The 14747-nt window shown below is 46.9% G+C and overlaps 1 protein-coding gene across 2 annotated transcripts in view; it reads right to left on the bottom strand.

Annotated features, from left to right (window-relative positions):
- Positions 1-14747, bottom strand: part of Glra1 (glycine receptor alpha 1) — a 79881-nt gene that overhangs the window by 47593 nt on the left and 17541 nt on the right. For both annotated transcript variants that reach the window (XM_038327352.1, XM_038327353.1), the window contains exon 2: positions 654-781. In XM_038327352.1, coding sequence (XP_038183280.1) covers positions 654-781 — 128 coding nt within the window. The remainder of the gene's footprint in view (positions 1-653; positions 782-14747) is intronic.

Raw genomic sequence — 14747 nt, 5'->3', positions numbered from 1 at the left:
CTTTGTCTGGGAAGACCCATCCTGAATGTGGGCAACCCCATGCCATGGGCTTCCATCCCAGACAGAACAAAGAGAAGGGTGGGTGAGTCTCATTTACACGAGGAAACTGCAGAATTGTCTAGTTGGTCTGTGGGAGTCTTCTGCAGGTGGGTCTGAGTAGGAGGGCCTCTTCTAGAACAAAGAGAAGAGGAGATCCTTGGGTCAAGGCCTAGATGGGCCTGCTTCTCACCCGTGTCTTCTTCTCAGGACTCCTGGTGGAAACCTAAAACCCCAAGAGTCATGCTGATGACTGCACACATAGCCAGGTGTGCCATGCAGAAATGTGAAACTTGAGGCCCAGACGAAGGGAGGGGCTTGACCCAGCTCACAGAGGAAGTGTGCTTCAGCTGAAACTTGACCCACATTCCTTGTTTTACTGTCTGTGACACTAGACACAGTAAAATAGACCTTCGTTTACTTACTGACTCCCAGAAACCAGAGGTACTATTGAGCTGAATTCTCTGAGGCTCTGTCTGAACTTGTTGGAAAAAGAGATTGCATTGATTAGCAATGTCTACCCTGGGTAGAGAAGGAAGTGCTGGCGAGGGTGGGTGGGGTGGGGAGGAGGTGTCGGGAGAACTTTTCCTGTGATTCTGAAAGGAATGTTTTCCTACCTTTAAAGTTGGGCCTGATCCTGGCATCATACCCAGAAGTCCTCCCCATGAGCTTATCTAGGAAGTCCGAGGGTGACATAGGCTTGGGTGCAGAGCGGGCAGCTTCGGCCTCCTTGGAAGCAGCAAGGCTAAGGAGAGAGAGAGAGAGAGAGAGAGAGAGAGAGAGAGAGAGAGAGAGAGAGAGAGAGAGAGAGAGAGAGAGAGAGCACAAGGTTGAGGGTGGTTCTTCTCCATGCTCTGATCAGACCCCAGTCTAGCTCAGCTCAGCGATGTTAGACCCCTGGAGTGCTCTGAGCTTGAGCTAGTCTTTAAGGCAGAAGGCTCAGGCCACACTGTTTGTGCAGCCTCAGTGGAAGCCAGTCTGGAGCCTGGCAGACAGCCAGTGTCTGACAGGTTGAGAAGTCTCCGACTCCTTTGAGTGTCTGTGATCATGAGTCATCCCGGTGGCTGCTGGGTCTCCTTGGGAGAGGAGGCTGAGGGGTCGGGTCTGGGTCTCCCTTGAGGAGAAGAGTGAGGGGTCAGACTGGCTGACTCAGCTCTGCTTGCTCACAGGTGCGTGGCAGTTAAAGGATCTCAGAGAACCACTTCCTTTCAAGTTCTCAGAATCAGCTATTGTAAAAATAAGCAAATAGATAAATAAAAGTTGCTACAGTCAAATGCCTTTGGAAATACAAGTTCAACCCGCTGACCTTTCGCAGGCATATACCCTTATGCACAGGGATGCTTACATTACAAAACAAGTTTTTTTTTTGTTTTTTTTTTTGTTTTTTTTTGTTTTTGTTTTTCGAGACAGGGTTTCCCTGTAGTTTCTAGAGCCTGTCCTGGATCTAGCTCTTGTAGACCAGGCTGGTCTCGAACTCAGAGATCCGCCTGCCTCTGCCTCCCGAGTGCTGGGATTAAAGGCGTGCGCCACCACCACCCGGCAAAACAAGTATTTTAGAAATCCACTATTAGAAACTGGAGGTGGTGCGTTCCTGTAACCCTAGTGCTCCAGAGGCTGAGGCAAGAGGATTGCTGTAAGTTTGAAGCCATCCTGTGCTACATAGCAAACACTACGATTCCCCCCCCCCCCCCAGCCGAAATGGGACTTCCTTGAGAAGCCCACATCCATGCTCACGGGTGTCTTTCTTTCTGAGTGCTTCTTTTTCTTTTAAACCTGTGCTTAAAGTCTATACCAAAATGTCTTCAATAACTCACATCACTGCTTATGAAAAGTGGGGGGTGGGGGTGGGGTGGGCAAAGTTAACGCAGGGTAGTGGAAGGTGCAACATAGGTTCCAGAGCTGATCAGTTAATCCTTGGGACCAGAAGTAGGGAGGCTGGAAATCAAGTGTCTGTTGACATTCCAAGGTATTTCTGTCAGGCCTCTCTTCCCTAACAAGGTAGGTTAGTCATACCTAAACAAAGTCCCAAAGGTGCCCAGATTTCAACACGAGTCGTGGTTGGAGGCATAAGGATTGAAGAGCCGTCACTTGCGTTTTCAGGCTTTGGGTCCCTAAGAGGCCTGAAGTCTACAGCTACACTCAGATGGAGAGACCTGTGTGCTGCCCTGGCAGAGGCTTGTGGGTCTTCAAAGATGGAGGGAGCACAGAAGCAGAGGGAGGTGTGTGTGTATGTGTGTACGTGTGTGTGCACGCGCGCATGTGTGCCCCCAAGGGTCCATAATGAACTTGACTTGTTCTTTGTTTGCCTTCTTTCTTGAACCTTTGTCTTCATTGCTGGGGACTGACCCCAGAGAAGGTCTGTCTGTCTGTCTGTCTTTCTTTCTTTCTTTCTTTCTTTCTTTCTTTCTTTCTTTCTTTCTTTCTTTCTTTCTTTTTTCTTTCTTCTTTCTTTCTTCATTCCTTTCTTTCTTATTCTTTCTTTCTTTCTTCTTTCTTTCTTTCTTTTTTTCCTTTCTTTATTCCTTCATTTTCCTTCCCTTCTTCCTTCTTCCTTCCTTCCTTCCTTCCTTCCTTCCTTCCTTCCTTCCTTCCTTCCTTCCTTCTCTCTCTCTCTGTCTCTTTCTTTTTTTTCTTTCTCTCTCTCCCTCCCTCTCTCTCTCCCTCCCTTCCTTCCTTCCTCCCTCCCTCCCTCCTTCTCTCTCTCTTTCTTTCTTTCCTTCTTGTGCACATGCATGTTGATCAGAGGAAATATCATAGGAATACTTTTTTTTTGTCCAACATGTGGGTCCTGGGGATCGAACTCAGGCCACCATCACGCTTGACAGCAGGTGCCTTTACCAAGTGAGCTACTTGCCAGTCCCAACGGTTTGTTTTTGAAGCTGTATCTATGTTTATATCCAAGGGCAGAGATCACATAATTTTATTTATTACCTATTTGTTCTCTAATCCCCCAGGTGTCTACCCTGCTGTCTCAAACTTAATTGGTGCTCAGCGATTGCGTGGTGACTGAATAATGATTGAGACACCCATTAATTAATCAAATAAATATACCCGCTAATAGGAAGTGTTCGTAAATATTGATACATGGGTTAACAATTTAAAAATATAATTAGACTATTATACACAGTAATAAAAACACAGACACAGTCTGGTGTTTCTTAGGAGATTTGCAAGGCATGCTGGAATTTCCGAAACTTCCTTGCTGAGGCTTTGAGAGTGCCCTATTCAGGTCTCAGGGAGCTGTACTGGACTGATGAACATGGCTATTGTTTGGATGTGGGTCATGGTGCGGCTGGGGTCCTCTGATGAGAGATGGGCTTCTGCATGTATTGACGGGGGTGCCATGTATCCCAAAGGAGGGTGTGTAACAGCTGTGTGCAGAGACTAGAGTGTGGATGTGGAGCAGAAAACATCCCAGAGCTTAGTGTGAGCAAACACGAGGGTGCCTGTATCTGAGTGACAGGTTAGGGCCATTTATAGTCACATGGGGTGCAATGTGTACAGTGACGGGTGAATGCTGGCAACTGTCGATGCATGTATTATACACGTTTGTTTTTCTATGCATTGTAACATATAATGTAGCAATAGCTCCCATTGGTGCTGCCTGTGCCATCTCAGGGAGAGGCAAGAACCGAGGGAGAGCAATGGAGAAACACTGCTTAGAGACTTGCTCCCTATGGCTTGCTCAGTTTACTTTCTTATACACTCCAGGACCGCCTGCTCAGGGGTGGCACTGCCCATCGTGGGCTGGACCCTCCCATATCAATCGTTAATCAAGAAAAAGTCCAATAGGCTTGCTTATAGGCCAGTCTGAGGGAAGCAATGCCTCAAGTGAGATTCTCACCTATTGAGTGATTCTAGGTGTGTCAAGTTGACAATGAAACCTAACCAGGATAGAACCACATCAGCCAGTACAACGACAATTTGACGTAGAGGGGAGCGCTTTGGGCACCGGCGCGGTGCTGCTTGCCAGTGTCCACAGCCTGAGGTTGTCCTCACGGATAGGGAAGAGCTGTGTTGGAAGTATTATGGATACACTCAGACTTAGCTGTGACTGTCTCTGAGACGATTAGAGCAGCTGAGAGAAAACTGATTCTGTAATGATGCAAGCTGGGTATGGTGGTATACCCCTAAAATCTCAGGACTTGAAAGGCTGAGGCAGGGGGATTGTTCCAAGTTTGGATCCAGTTTGGGATACATAGTGAGATCATTTCTGGGGAAAAAAAAAGAATGGGGCTAGAGGTGGCTCAGCAGTTAGGGCATTTTACTGCTCTATCAGAGGACCCAAGTTTAGACACTAACACCCACATCAGGTGGCTCACGACTGCCTGTAACGCCAGCTCCTAGGCCTCTACCAGCCTCTGTGAACACACATACAGGTAAAATAAACCTTAAAAATCTGCCTCCCTCCAAAACTAAAAGGGCACAAGCAAACAGACCAACCTTAAATTCATTGTGTGTGCTCAACACCAACCTCCAAATCTCCAAGGTTTCCTAATATTTCCCCAGAAACAAAGGCTCCATCTTGATTTCAAAGTGGCCATTTCCCTGCACCTGATAATCCCCAGCCATTTCTGCCTCTGCTTGGACAGTGCAATTTGCACAGGATTATTTTAAGCCTCTCCCTCATCTTCAGTGGATCTGTGCTCTGGGCATCTGGAGACAGTAAACACACTGCTTTTGGAGTCACTGCCTCTGGGGACTTTACAAAAGCTGAATGAGTCTGAAAATGAGGCACCTGGTCACGTATAAGCACTGGAAAGCAAGACAAATTACTTCATTTTTTAAAAAAGATTTATTTTAGATTGTGTGTGTGTGTGTGTGTGTGTGTGTGGTTTCTGCGTGTGTGAGAGCAGGTGCCTATGGAATCCAGGAGAGGGCATCGAATCCTCTGGGCCTGGGGTTATAGGTATTTGTGAAAGTCCTATCAGGGATTCTCAAAAGTGTACTAGGGTCCTCTTGGAGAGCAACAAGTGTTCTTAACTCTGAGCCATCTCTCCAGCCCCCACGTAGATTTGATGAATACTAATTGCCAGAAAGTATAAGGACCTCTGTCTCCATGGAAGGTTTTTGGTAGTAGATGCATCTTTGAACAGAGCATGGGGGAATCTGTCATCTTCTGTTCAGGGCATGTGTCTCCCAGGGGTCTTAAGGAACCTAAGTTGTGACTCCTAATGGCAGATACCACGTGCATTTGTTTGTCAACTTGACACAAACTAGAGTCACCTGAGGGAAGGGAATCTTAATTGAGGAATTTTCTCCCTCAAATTGTTCTGTATGCAAGTGTGTAGGTCATTTTCTTGATTAATGAAGGATTTCATGTGGGAGGGCCCAGGCTATTGTGGTTAGTGCCACCCCCTGGTCATGTGATCCTGGGTCGTATGAGAAAGCAGACTGAGAAAATCATGCGGAGCAAGCTGGTAAGCAGTATTCCTCTATGGCCTCTGCGTCAGTTCCTGCCTCCAGGTTCCTGCCCTGAGTTCCTGCCCTGAGTTCCTGCCCTGGCTTCCCTTGCTGATGGACTGTAATTTTGTAAGCCAAATAAGTCATTTCTTCCCTCGAGTTAATTAATTCTGGTCATAGTTGTTTATCCCAGCAACAGAGAGAGAACCAGGACAGCATGGAAAGGCTTGGGCCCAGTGTTCAAACTGTAAGGCAGGACGATGGAAGAGCATGGGGACTGTGGGACTTTGTGGTTTTTGGGTCCCTATGATCTGAAACGAGTGGCTTAGTATAAACTGAGAGGAGCCTGAACCCCATAAGCACCATCTTATGAGTTTGCAGTGTCATGTAACTGGTCCTGGGGTGGGAGCTTGTCCTGACTCCTTTGGGGGATGCCCACATATTTGTTCTGGTTCTTTTCCATGCAGTGTTAATACGTCTGCTCAGTAAGCCAACTCATTTTTCAGGGATGTTTTGGAAGAAAGGCTGGACTGATGTCCAGAGTCTCACTCTCCAGGGACAGGGAGTAAGGAGTACGGATCTGCGTTTTAGATAAGCTAGGGCTGGTTAGGACATGGCAGCTTCCACCATATCGTATGTAGCACCATGCCACCAAGGTTAGTGGGGGTGGGAGGAGAGTCGTCCTCACAGTGCTCCATGCATTCCACTTCCCTGGCTCTCTATAGGTAGAGGAGGCTTAGAGGTAAGGGCAGGCAAAGGGATAAGGATTAGAGGCAATAAAGGAGAGAAATCAAGAGGCCCAGGTAGCTGAGGGGAGATTCTGGAACTGGAGGAAGAAAGAGAAGCAGTAAGGGTATCAAGAGAGGAAAGCCCAAGGGTGGAAGCATTTGAGGGTGATTAATGGCTGCTGTCAAGGGACTGACTATTGTGGGAGCAGTAGCCTCAACCTTCCCAATGCTGTGACCCTTTAACACATGTTGTGGTGACCCCAACTGTAAAATTATTTCACCACTACTTCATAGCTCTAATTTTGCTACTGTTATAAATCACAATATCTGTGATATCTGTGTTTTCTGATGGTCTTGGGTGACCCTTGTGAAAGGGCAGTTTGACCCCCAGGGGGTTGCAACCCACAGGTTGAGAACCACTGATATAGCTATTGGACACTCCATGCAGTTGTGGGAGTGGGGGCAGGAAACTGGGCTTGTGGGTGGAATGACATTTGCACTCAAACTCTTAGGCTGGTGTGGGGCTGCCTTGAAGACCTGGGGGAGGAAGAATGTGGGCAGAAGGATCAGCTTATCTGAAGTCTAGAGGTGAGAGAGGACTTGGGAGACAGAAAAAATTGTGTGTGTGTGTGTGTGTGTGTGTGTGTGTGAGAGAGAGAGAGAGAGAGAGAGAGAGAGAGAGAGAGAGAGAGAGAGAGAGAGAGAGAGAGAGAACAAAATGGCAAACAGTGGCAAGAGGGTAAGAGATGAGGGTGGAACACAGCACAGGTTGGAGTTGCAAGGATGGATCCATGGTCTATGTCCTTATAGTCTACAGTTAAGGGAAGCGGGGGCTGGGGAAATGGCTCAGTGGGCGAAGTGCTCTCTCTGCAAGGGTGAGGACCCGAGTTTGAATTCCATGAAAATCAGGGCACGTAAGCCAGGCATGGCGGTGCATATCTTTGATCCCAGTGCTTGGGAGGCAGAGGCTGATGGATCTGTGAGTTAGAAGTGAGCTTGGCCTGCCCACTCTATGCATCAGGTGTATGCGTGTGGCATGTGCAAATAAAAATGTCACTGTCAACCAGAATAATTTCCCATATGGATGTCTCCTTCAGTCCCTGGCACAAAGCAAAGAACCTTTGTTACCAAATGGAGCAGTCTTTGTCTTCTGCTAGAGAGAGAGAGAGAGAGAGAGAGAGAGAGAGAGAGAGAGAGAATCTGTGTGTATGTGTGGGTTCTTGTGCACATGTACCCACGTGTATATGGAAGCCCAGTGTTGATGTCATCCTCAATTGCTCTGCACTAGTTCTTTGAGGCAGGGTCTCTCACTAGTGAACTTAGAGCTCACTAATGAGCTATAGTGACTGGCCAGTGAGTCTGGGGGCTCTTCCTGTCTCCATACCCTGGCATTATAGTTGTATATCACCACCCTCAACTTTTTAATGTGGCTTCTGGGGATTGAACTTGGGTCCTCATTCTTGCAATGAAAACACTTTACCCACTGAACCACTTCTTCAGCTTGCCCTCTGGCTTCTAATTGTCCAGGGGATAGAACTGGTGAGATGCTATAGCTTTTAGGAGAGGAAGTTGCCATCTGCTTTAGATGGCACCATCAGACCCCTGTGGTAGGCTGGAAGAGGAAGGGAGTGTTTGGATGATCAGAGACACTGTCTGAGTTTTTAGTCATTTAAACCTCTGTGCACTTTTAGAAAAGCCTGACAGACATCTGCCACTGTCCACGCCGTGCTTTTGAATGAAGGGTATGGCAGATGGTAGGGAGGTGCTGTCTGCTGAGCTCTGGGGAAGAGATGCCTGCGCCAGGCTGGTGTTCTTGGTTTGATGAACTGAACTGATTTCTGTCCCTGGTTCTGGCCCTAGCAGGTTTGGAGGTTGTTATCAGCAAGGGTATGGCTGGTCACTCCCAGCTTCTCCTGAGTTGCATCATCAGGTCAACATCTGGCTTCCCCTGGCCAGCTGTGCAATTCTGATTTTATTTGATTGCGGTAAGGGGCTTAAGCTGGTGGGAGGGGGAGCCTGACATTTTTATTGCTCTCACTTCGTGATCTGCTAAGCAGTTCCGGGGAGCAGAATGTCACAGCCACATACATTAAATTCCTCTCCCTGGGATCTTAGGGAACAAGATGCCCTTGCCTCAGCCTTCTTCCCATGGCTGCGTGTGGGAAAGACGCACACACATTTCAATATGATTCTCTTCTGCTATCGAGATAGAAGTCTGTGCTCAGGGAAGAAGCTCAGGATTCGCCTGGTTCTGGGCTCACAGTAAGATTCTCCAGTCTTCTGTGCACCAACTCTGTTTCTTTCAGTGTCTGTACAGAGCAGGGCCAGCTACAGAAGGGTTCAATGAGAAGGCTGGCAGAATTTAAGGAGGTTCTCCCTCTCAGAATTGTGGAAGTGCCAGGCTTTGGCAGGTAGGGACCTCAGAAAGAAAGTACCTTGCTCTCCTCACCCTGGTCCTGGCATCTTGTAGCATCTTGGATCCTCCAGCCTGGTCTACTCAGGCCACAGTTTGATGTACATCATCAAGTATATTCACCTGAAGAGAATGTGCCCCCCCCCCTCACGTTCTGTCTTATTTTCAGAAAGCTTTCGTTGGTGGCAGATAACAACAAGAGCCGAACACTGATTATAACCAACATGCACTCTGAACATACTGTATCTTATTTTGTAGAAAAGACCATTTACACATCGGAAACTGAGGCTTAAGTATGTGACTTGATCAGTCCAGCTTGTGGACCTCCATTGGGGACTTGCTAAGCAATGTTTGTGCTTTTTTTATTATGTATACAGTGTTCTGTCTGTCTGCTTGCTGGCCAGAAGAGGGCACCAGATCTCATTACAGATGGCTGTGAGTCACCATGTGGTTGCTGGGAATTGAACTCAGAACCTCTGGAAGAGCAGTCAATGCTCTTAACCGCAGAGCCATCTCTCCAGCCCCCTGTTTGTGCTTTTTTTATTCTCATCTCCTTCCTATTTATGTGCACGTGTCAAGGCTTGGGTAAGGGGAATCCCTCATTCTTTGGTCAACTCTACAACCTTCCTTCCCCCCCCCCCCCCTGAATAGGAAAAATTGGGTCTTGTGCAGACAGGAGTCAGAGCATAATCTCATAGGTTAGTGGACATGGCTTTCACAAAACAGAAAACCTAGTGCGTGGAAGGGGCCCCAGAGACTTGTTAAAAGAATAGCAAATAGTTGAGATCCTGGATAAAGTTTAATTTACTTGTGCAATCATATTTCATCAGGGGTTTAACCAATCTGAAGTCTCCCAAATTCCTAGGCTCATGGCTGTAATTCCAGCACTTGGGAGGCTGGGGCAGGAAGATTGCTTTGGGGCTTCAAGTCTGTTTGAGGGCCATCTGGGTGAGAGAGTGAGACTCTGTCTCAAACCAACCCCCCCCCCCAATTCTGACCCTGGTGCTTTCAATCAGACCCTTGGGAGGATTCTTCTTGTGTGTCTGTGTTCATGTGTGTGTGCGTGTGTACATGTAGAGGCTGGAGGTCAATGTTGGGTCTCTCCTTCAGTTGCTTTCCACCCTGTTTTTGAGAAAGGTCTCTCACGGAACCTGGAGCTCATTGCTTTGCCTAGACTGGATGGATTGTCCTATCTCTGGCTCCCTATCATTGGTGTGTAATCTAGCACCTGGGTTTTTCTCATGGGTGCTGGGAGTGCAATTCAGATTCTCATGCTTGTGTGGCAAGAACTTTATTACCCAAGTCATCTCTCCAGCCCAAATTCTTAATGTTCTCTGGGAGAATCCAGGGCTACGAAGGAGAAGCCATTTCTTTTCATTTCTGGAAAATTCATGAACATTCCATGGAATGACATGGCAGCTTGCCACAGTCAAACCCATGTGTGTGCAGAGGCCCCATATGCCTAATACCTTATGTCACTAATTATAATTCTGCATCCACCGCTTTTCTTGGCTCTGACTTTCCCTGTGTATCTCATTAGAACGGAGGTGGGGTGTGGTATGGGGTGGGGTAGGGTGGGTGTTACGTGGTCCTGGAAGAGACAGGGACATGGGGATACAGGGAACTCTTTAGAGGCTTTTGTGTTGCGGGGGGCATGTCTGGGGGTATTGCTGTAGCCGAGTCCAAGCTCTTAGCAAGCCTGGTGTCATCAGCATGCGCACCACGAACCAGCCTCAGCCGAGAGAGCGGACGGCTCTTATTACCTTCAATGTGGCTTTCTGTTTAATCAGATAAATCTCACTGGAGAGATGTGTGTGTGTGTGCAGAGAATGGAGCCTGGGCTTCTGAACAGAAAGTTTAGGGAAAAGAGATTGAACAGACGAGGAGAGAGTGGTCATTTGAGGTCACAGGTGGAGGAATATAAACATATAGGACAAACAGGAGGGAAATGGAGACGTGTGTTAGAGACCTTGTGATGGTGGTGGCTCCTATTCACTGGGCACTTTGCATATATTAGCATATCCGGTATCCTTCATGACCCCACAAAGATGACATCATCACCCCGTTTTACTAGTGCAGAGGCTGATGCAGTCCCTTTCAGACATTTAGCCAAGATTGTGCCTCTAGTGAGGAGCAAATCTAGGAGCCCAGCCATCTCGTCTGCCTACACTGTGACATCCATGCTTCTCATGACAGAAGCTGCTCTTCATGTTTCTACGGCTCTTTGGAACTGTAGCTGAGAGCCTGGGGCACTCGGGATTGAAAAGCATGGTTTGAGAACAACATGGACATCATTCTTGACCCACAACTGCCTTGGATCCCCTCGCACTTCCACAGCAGCAACACCAGGCAAACAGGTTGTTCATGGTCCAGATAATAGGGCTGTAAGGCCACTGAGGGGGTCCCTGTGTCTGATGTGGGACATTTGTTTGAAGATTTGCTCATTCTCAAAAGGCAATAAAGGGATGGATGAAGTCTTTCTTTGTTGCTTTTGAAATAATCTCTACCAAAACTTGTCTTAAGTAAATCAGCAGTGAGAAGGTGTGGTGGCGGGGTCGGAACACAGGGTGACCCTAGCACTTGGCACGTGGAGACAAGAGGATTGTGAGTTCAAGGCCAGCAGGAGCTGCAGAGTGAGGGTCTTTCTCACAATGCCAAGGGCTGGGCATGGGGTCCAGCAGTAGAGTGTCTGTCTGGCACATGCAAAAAGGTAAAAAAAAATCAAAACAGCTTCCCCCTGGCCGTTCATTTTACCCTTTCCACCCAGTTCACTCATTGCTAAAACTCTGTGCTCTGCCTTTACAAACTCCAGCTCTTGATTGACACAGGGTCCCAATGTTTTTTTTTTTTTAAACCAATGCTTTGAAAACAAATGTTAATTTCTCAGATTAGTCAAGGGTTTTCTTTATTAGGCACTCCAAGTTAATAACCATCACATTTGAGATAGTGTTAAGTTCATTAGTTCATTTATTTACTTACTAAATAATTATAGAATACTTATTACATGTCTGAGTAGTCCATGTTGGAGCAGAGTTTAAAAACAACAATATCCGCTGTTCCTTATTGAGTGGCTATAAAGAACCAGACATAAAATTAATTATATTTGGACAGGAGAGATGACTCAGGGAGTAGAAATACTTGCTGTACTGGTGTGAGAACCTGAGTTCGAATCCCCAGAACCCACATGAAGCTAAACATGTTGGTACTCGTCTATAACATGAGTGTTTTTGTTATAGGATGGGAGGTAGAGACAGGAGACTCCCTGGAAACCTGTGGGTCAATTGGTCTGGTGCAAGTCAGAAAGAGAGTGTCTCAAGGTAGAAGGTAAGAACCAACACTTGAGGTTGACCTCTGACCTTCACACACGTACCGTGGAAAGTTCGTGTCTGCACTCATGCACCACATACTAGAACAAGCCCATAACATATACATCACACACACACACACACACAGACACACACATACACAGACACACACACACACAGTTAATAGCATCATATATGCTATCCACTCATAAAGCTAAAGATGTGGAAGCTGGGAGTTCTAGAGTTTTAATGTCCCACCCAGGTCCTCTCTCTTACCTACATCAGTGACCAACTTGTGACAGTCAGTGCATCGCAGGAACTCTCAAACTAGTAGGTGGAAATCGATCTACAACAAATAAGAGCTTGAATACCTGTTGCAACCCCTCCAAGGCTCCAGGAACACTGTGGAAGTGGGAGCAGGAAGAATGGAAAAGCTGGAGGAAGGGCTGAGTTGTGCAGAGTGCTGACTTAGGGGCCTGCCATGGCTCCTGAACTCACAGCAGCTGCGATCACCTGTACAAATTCTGCACTAGGTAACTCCATGATTATCTGTGTTAGTCCCTTTTCTGAGCACTGTGATAAAATATGCCGACAATGAGTAACTCAAGTGAGAACATATATTTTGGCTTCCATTTTCCCGAAGGATAGGTAAAGTCCATGGAGGTGGGGAAGACATGGTACCAGGTGAGTCTTGTATGAAGGCAAGACAGGAAGTGGAGTCAGGCTATAAATCCCCAAAGCCCACCCAAAGCTTCACTGGTGTGAGAAACTGAGTTCGAATCCCCAGAGTCCATTGAAAGCCAGTCATGGTTGTGTTATCTGTAATGATCTCTCTCTCTCTCTCTCTGTCTCTCTGTCTCTCTCTCTCTCTCTCTCACTCTCCCTCCCTCCCTCTCTCTCTCTCTCTCTCTCTCTCACACACACACACACACGCACACCATACACATACACACACAGACTTGTTAAAGACAACATAATACGCTATACAAATAAAAGCTAGTTTTGGAGCAGAACATTCTTTTTCCTACTGCTTCTCTCTCTCATCCCCCAGAACTTTAAAAAGTAAATGTGCATTGTTTAAACACACAGCTCGGGATATTTGGTTGTAGCAGTACAAGTGACGAACACACCATAGTAGACCATGATCTCCCCTACGCCTCTCTCTGTGTGGGTGTGGCATATAGACTTGCTGTTAACTGGGGTGGGATGGGTTTTACAGGACAAGTATTCTTTCTACAGTTCGTATTATCAGTATCAGAGTGCTCCTGTGTCGTCAGTGTTAAACAGCTTTCATTGGCTGAGAGTTGGCTGAACTAGGCTCTGTGATGGTGAAGGATGGAGGAGCTTCTAGAAATTTCTGGAAGCTTTTCTGTGCTCTACACTGGAGCCTACTAGGGCAACTCATAGTCCCATCTAGAAGTATCATGCACCCCTTGGGTAATTATTCTGCTGCACCCTTAGTGATTTCTCTGTAGTCAATTAATAGCCTTGCATTAACATTTTGATGAAAAGGATTAAGATCTGATAGTAAGAGGGCAGTTGTTGCACCCGCAGAGATAGATGCTGTCCAGTGGCAGAAGTGCCCAGCTACTAGCTGGCTGCTGGCCTTCAGACCAGGGCTGTGCAGTACTCTAAAAGACAACATTTTCCTCCAGCGATGGAAGCAAGAGATGCATGTTGATAAAGTACAATAAGGATGCAATAAAGATGAAACCCACCAGCATCCCGTCACCTGGATCCTACCAGGAATCCTTTAGGTGACATACCGATACATTTCTTCTAGTTTTTCTTTCCCCTGTATAGATAGTTTGTGTTTTTTCTCTTTTCTCTTCCTTCCTTCCTTCCTTCCTTCCTTCCCTCCCTCCCTCCCTCCCTCCCTCCCTTCCCTTTCTTTCTTTCTTTCTTTCTTTCTTTCTTTCTTTCTTTCTTTCTTTCTTTCTTCAGACAGAGTTTCTCTGTGTAACAATCCTGGCTGTTTTGGAACTCACTTTGCAGACCAGGCTGGCTTTGCACTCACAGCAGAGACCCATCTGACTCTGCTTTAAGTTGTTTTGTTTCTGGGTTTTTCTTGGAGGATTCTGAATGAGTGTTTTTTCCCTCATTATTAAATTCTTAGAAACACGATTTTAAATGACAGCGCTTGCCACTGTGTCCTGGTCTTTGTCTTTAGTCAGCGGTCCTTCTGTGGATGGGCCTGGACAGTGGTTTCCAGGGCCACACCGTTTTGTAAAGCTCCTCTGTTTTGGAAAAGCCATGGCTAGTCCTGTGACTATGCTAATTATTTCGTTTTCAAACTCGAGTGAGTTGTTTCTCTAGACTCTTGCCTCCCTTCGCCTGTGGACTCCCAGTAATGGTAAGACAGGAAATATGCCTGCCAATCATCTGATATTCTTGAACTGACTGTTCATTAACTAACTTCAGCAATGGCTGTCGTGGGATAATAAAGGGAGAGTTGAACCTCCTCTTCCTTCCCTTTCCTCTAAAATGTACGTATAGGAAGGGACCTTCCCTCTGTCATGTGGACCTGAACTCACCTCAGACCGCCCCCCGCCATGCTGCTATTGTCTTTCTGACCACAGCATTAATGACTTTTGATAAATCTGTTGCCCAAATAGCCATCTGCCTCAGTATCTCCCTTGAACTGCAAAGCAAAACCTTTTTGGCAGTGTTTTCAACTTTGTGGTAAGTCCCACTGAAAGTCCCCTGTGGCAAATCTCTGCTCCTATCGTGGAAGTCAAAGCTGCCGAGTCCAAGGCTGGGATTGCTTCTGAGGTAGACAGCTGTGACAGCGAGAAGGAGCTTCCCACCCCATCTGACCTTCAGCACCATCGCCACAGAAAATTAGAAATGGCATCTTCATAA

This window comes from Arvicola amphibius, chromosome 4, assembly GCF_903992535.2.
Source record: "Arvicola amphibius chromosome 4, mArvAmp1.2, whole genome shotgun sequence".
Classification (NCBI taxonomy): domain Eukaryota; kingdom Metazoa; phylum Chordata; class Mammalia; order Rodentia; family Cricetidae; genus Arvicola; species Arvicola amphibius.
This window is presented reverse-complemented; position numbering and strand designations above follow the sequence as displayed.